The sequence below is a fragment of the Capsicum annuum genome, chromosome 3 (genome assembly GCF_002878395.1).
Source record: "Capsicum annuum cultivar UCD-10X-F1 chromosome 3, UCD10Xv1.1, whole genome shotgun sequence".
Classification (NCBI taxonomy): Eukaryota; Viridiplantae; Streptophyta; class Magnoliopsida; order Solanales; family Solanaceae; genus Capsicum; species Capsicum annuum.
In genome coordinates, this window is record NC_061113.1 from 264749690 (window position 1) to 264755781 (window position 6092).

The window sequence follows — 6092 nt, forward strand, 5'->3', positions numbered from 1 at the left end:
GAGGAAGTTGAGGACAACCACTCATGAGCAACAGACATATCCTCAAAACTCTCTACTGAAACATCCCTAACAGGTCGATGTAACATCATGGGATTCAAACCCCCATCATCTGTATCACTATCAGCAACCGGTCCAGTTCTTACAAACTGAGGATTCTCCTGTACCCTTCCATGCATCAGATCTTCCACTCCTTGGGAAGCTGAAGAAATAACTCCCTTGGTAGAAATATAGTGATGCACATAAAAGGTAAGTACTTTGAATGCAGACTGGATATATACAGCTTTTATTGATGATGGCAATAAGCTGGTTCTTGGTTGCAGCAGTGCTTCCACAAGTTCTGATGGATTTTTTGAAAATCGAACATACTCCCCTGACACCCAAGCAGCTGCTGATAAAATCCTGTGCACGAAAGGATTGCCAAACAATGCAGGATCAATTAGCAAATCACGGCCTACTCGAACAAGTTGTGGTCTTGCATCTTTGACTCTCATACCTATATCCACAAGCTGATTCTCTATTTCCTCCCCCTTCTGACAGTGTGGAATTCTCGTCATTTCCCCAAGAAGTGATACATACCAATCGAAATCCACAATTATCTCATACACATTTCTCGAACAAGCCAACAAGATGCATCCCAGAATCTCATTACAAAATTCTGGGTCTGACTTAAGAGCATAATTAATCAAAACCTTACAAATATCCATCACATTATCTTCAGAAACCATGGCCAAAACAAGCTGCAAGGCCTCAAGTTTAATATTTGCATCCGCATCACTCAACGATCTTATCACAAAATCCTTATTCTCCATGACTGCCCACAAATGCTTAGGCGCAACAATAGTAAGCGCTTGCAAACCAAGATACTTGAGATTCGGATCATCATCATTCAAAAACTCCTTAATCTTCTCAACAGCAAGCCTCACAGCAAACTCATACTCACTAAAACTAGTAACAATAGTCCTCACGCACTCAAAAGCCAACGACTTTGCACCCGTTCTCTTCAAATGATCACAAATCGGCTCCACCAACCTTTTCCCCAACCTCGGCTCCAACGGAGCCAGCTCCAGAAAAATCTTCAAAACCTTAATCAACAGCCAATTATTCCTAGATTCCACAAGTATCTTATAAAACTCGGGCGCTAACGGAAGATACGACTTCGCCTCATTTCTCGCAAGCTCACAAAAAACACCCACAACAGCAGATACGATACCCGGATCAGAATTCTCCAAATTTTCCACCAATCTCTTAAAACAAACCCTAACGGCATCGGGATACAACTCAAACAACCTCAAAATCAAGGCAATCGCCTTCTTCCTAGTAGAACCTTTATTACTATTGAGTAAAATAAAAACCTCGGGAGTTAAATCCCGTGCTAAATCGGGAGTAGCGATGAAATACAAAGCATTAAGAGCGAGACTTACTTCATGCGAATTCGGGGACTGGAGGTCTTTCCGAAGCTGATTAGTGAGCAATAGGATGACGTCAGTGGTGGAAGGATCGAAGGAAAGAGAAGCGGCGAGATAAGCAACGCGTTTGAAATTGAGAGAGTGGGAAGAGGAGAGTTCGATAGCGTGGAAAGAAGCCCAAGACATGTCGACGCCATGGATGGAGTGTAAGTAAGTGAGTTTTTGAAGGGCGATGGATTTGGTTTGGGGATCGGTGGATTTGATTTCGCGGCGGATCTCGTCGAGGGATTTTGAAATGAAGGTGGATTCGTCGCCGACGTAGAGACGGAGACCTTTGATCAAGTCTTCTAATGAACGTTGGAAGAGGGAATCGAGAAGAGTTGGACCGGACATTGCAGCGAAAGGGGGACTCGATTACTTTCCCCTTTTCAATTTATGTAATGAGTTGTTGTTGAGGTTTTGTTTAGAACGACGCCATGACTATCAAAGTGGATTTACATGATGGGGAGGGCTGAATTTAGAAGCCGAAGCCGGTTAATGAAGTGAAACTAATGGCTCCGGTACAAATTAGCCACAAAAATATTGCTTCATCATAAAAAATATTAATTTGGTGTTGATAGAAATAGGTTGTATTAGTAATGTGGAGATTAATAGTACATAGATTAGTAATATCGAGATTATTAATACTGGAATTATTTTTTAACATATTATAACTTTGTATATTTTCTTTACAAAACTTTATCATTCTTTTTTAAAAAAATAAAAAATTAACAATATAACTAATTAATTACTTACTTTAAAATTTTAAGATTTAATCATTCACTTGTAAAAAAATATTTTTTTTAGTTATCTTTTTTTTATTTGTTCATCATTTGCTTGTTGTTCCCACTTTGTGATGTTTTAAGTTGGAGGGAGGTACGTGTAACTTTTGAATGAGACAATAAAATCATTATTAACATTAAATTGTGTTTCGTAGAGTGTTAAAGTTAAGTAGAAAAATTATTTTTATTTATGAATATTCTATTTACAAAATTGAAGCTTGTATGTAATCATGCAATTTATTTTTGAATTTTGACCAATAAGTATTTTTAAGTTAATGGAGTAGTTTTTTTATGATTAAACTTATTTAGAAAAAAACTAAAGAAATTTGAGGGCATTTTGTAAAAAATAATAAAACTTGTAAACTAATTTGTTTAAATAAATTTATTATTAAAAATATAAAAAAATAAAATTAAGAAAATAAAAAAAATGTTTAAAAGAATTTGAGGAATATTTTTGTCTTTACACATATTAATCCGATGATATTAAAACTCATGTATTACTAATACCACAATATGTGATGTTTAGTAATGCACCCTATAATACCATGTAGGGTGTATAACTAATACATGATATTAGTAATACTAGTTTAGGATACGCGTCTCGCGCGTGTACCTCGATTTAATAAGTTAAATTTTATAAAATCACTTCGATATTATACAAGAAAATATGTTTTGATTAAAAAATAAATAATGAAAGTAAATTTGATGACTTAAATATGTTATAAATGCTCAAGAATACATATACATCGTTACATTTATATATATATATATATATATATATATATAGGTTTTGTCTATTATAAGAGATCCAGAGGTTATCTACTAAACACTTTTGGAGTCTGTCTGAAACGTAATCTGGTCTTACTCTAAAAGATATGTTGCTCTCAGGGTATGCAATTAAATTAAATGGTCCGAAATGAATTCTCTCCATTGTCTCTAGGGATTCTAGTGGTCTAAAATTTAAGTTACCTCTATAATTTCACAAACAAAATATGTTATTAACTGGGAAAGATCCAAATAGTGGATTATTAGCACTACAAAAGGAAGCATTAATCAAATTAGAACAATTAAGTATTTCGCATTGGGTATATATAAAGAAATTCCTACAAGACTATTTCTATTATTGTACTGTCAGCGGAAATACTTTTAATGAAGAATTAGGCAAAAAATTATTCAATAAATTACCTGGAGCCTTAGGAAGAGAAATAGAAGATAGATGGTATAAGAGAGATGGAGTAGTAGCCAATCCAAATTTAAAATGGACAATAGGACATAGAACACAACATATAATGGATATATTAACAGAAAAATGTACAAACATACAAATAAAAAAATAATTAAAATGAAATGAAATGAATTTCTGTAAATCTGTTATATACACAACCCAGAATTACGATCAGAAACAACATAAAGAATATACGAAAAGAAATAATCAAAAATCATATAGTAAGAAACAATACTTCTTAAGAAAGTCAAAGGCTAAAAAGCCTTGGTTAAATAGAGATAGACATGTTAGAAAATATAGAAACGACAGAAATTATAAAAATAAATTAGAATATTATACATGTGGAAGCATAGATCATCTAGCCAATGTATGTCCTAAGAGAAATAATAATAGAACTAGAAATTCTCAACTAATAGAAGATTTCCAAGAAACTTTATTAAACGTAGATGAATACATGTCAGATACAGAAAGTATATACTCAATAATAAGTATTGATATAAATGACAAAGATAATTCAAAATATGATTCTTCAGAATCAGAAGAAGATAACTTAAAAAAAAATCTATATCCAAATAAACAAAATATAACTGCATTATATCACAATCAAGCTACACAACACTTGCTAAGTAGCAATTCAACTTTATCAACGTGTATGAAAAATCAAACATGGCAATAGGAAATACCATGGAAACATGAAAGGAATAATTATATAAACATTAAAGAAAGAGTTAATACATAAAAATGACCCTAAACTTGACACTAAATTATAATTTTAACATTAAACTTTGACAGTGCACAAATATGACCTTTAACTACTCAAAACTGCACAAATATGACCTCCAATCCTATGTGGCAAAACGCCTACTCAACACGCAAAACTGAGTGCGTCCAACTTAAAATCTAAGGGCATAATACATAAATATGACCTTAAACTTTCATAGTGCACAAATATGACCTTTAACTATTCAAAACTGCACAATATGACCTATAAATGACTCTTCACTATTATTTTTTTATTATTTTCGGCTCAAAGATGAAAATGGCATCTAATTTCTTTTGTCATTGCGGAAAAAGAGCAATATTGAAGATTTATTAATTAGGCCGGTCAGCCTCATACGAAAAAATCAAGCGGGTATGTATATATATTATAAAGCAGAGGACGAATTTAAGTTATATAATATATCTAAATATTATTATTTAAATATTAAATTAAAGATGAAGCTATACTACTAATAAAAAAAATTATAGTTTTAATAAAACGTTATTAAATTAATGCTATTAAGGATAGTAGTAATAGTAGTATATTAAACTAACGTTATCAAATTAACGTAATTAAAATGTTATTAAATTAACGTTATTAAAACGTTATTAAATTAACGAGGGGCGAGCCTACGTGGTTGCCATGGGGTTCACCCGAACCTCCTCGGTAAGAAAATTACGTTGTATAAATATAAGATAGAAAATGTATATTTATGTACGTATATTAATGTTGAACCACATGAAACAAGGCACTTAGATAGCCCAGTGGTGTTATTTGCTCTTCTTGGACACTTCCTTCAGCCTACTGTGCGGGTTCGATCCCCGCTAATGGCTGTTTTTTTTAATTAAAAAAAGTTAGGTGTTGCTGCTATAGAAATAAATAAAATAATAATAATAATAATAATAATTTAAAATTAAAAAAAAAGTTAGGTGCTGCTACTATAGAAATAAATAAATAAATTATTATTATAATAATAATAATAAAAATGACGTCATTTTAATACAAAAAGCAAAACTTTGACAGTGCACAAATATGACCTTTAACTATTCAAAACTGCACAAATATGACCTCTCTCCAAGTCATCCCTTTTAACGACGTGGCACCGTGTGATTGGATTACCTTTCCACACAGGCGCGAGTGAGACTCACACATTGGGTTGCAAAATCGGAGGTCATATTTGTTCAGGTTTTGAATAGTTAAAGGTCCTATTTGTGCACTATCAAAGTTTAAGGTCAAAGTTATAATTTGGTGTCAAGTTTAGGGTCATTTTTATGTATTAACTCTTAAAGAAAAGAGATATAACTATTGAGATAAGTAATATGAACAAAGTTAAATTCTTTCACAAAGGGAAACTACAACATAAATAAATAAATAAATAAATAAATAAATCAGGCTACACATAGGCAGTGATTTAAATGAGCAACGTCAATATTAAGGGTGACAGCGGACCGGAGTTAATCCGGTTCCGATCCGTTTCCGGTCATGGTCCGATCCGGTAACGCAACGGTACGGTTTGTATCGGTATACCAGTACCAAACGACTTTGAATACGGTACCGATGCGGAGGGGTATTTTTTTCTAGTTGTTTCGATTTTGGTGTCGATTGGCCGGATTCGGTTCGGCGCCGACCGGTGCATGTTAGTTTTTTAAAAGAAAAAAAAATTGGTTTTGACCGTTGTTGACCGTTGTAAAATAGCTGTTGGAGGGGGCAACGGCTATTTTGTGCCTCCCCCTCCCAATTAGTCCACTACACCATTAATTTTCTACTATAAATATCCTTTTAAATCATTTTTTTTCTCACAAATTTCTCAATTTCTCATACTCTCTAAATCTTAAATCTTAATATTCTCATACTCAATATTTATAATTTTTGTATTAATT

The 6092-nt window shown here is 32.8% G+C and overlaps 1 protein-coding gene across 1 annotated transcript in view; it reads right to left on the reverse strand.

Annotated features, from left to right (window-relative positions):
• Window positions 1-1799, reverse strand: part of LOC107862190 (AP-3 complex subunit delta) — a 5046-nt gene extending 3247 nt beyond the window's left edge. The window contains exon 1 of the mRNA XM_047408796.1: window positions 19-1799. Coding sequence (XP_047264752.1) covers window positions 19-1799 — 1781 coding nt within the window. The remainder of the gene's footprint in view (window positions 1-18) is intronic.
• Between the last annotated feature and the right edge of the window lie 4293 nt (window positions 1800-6092).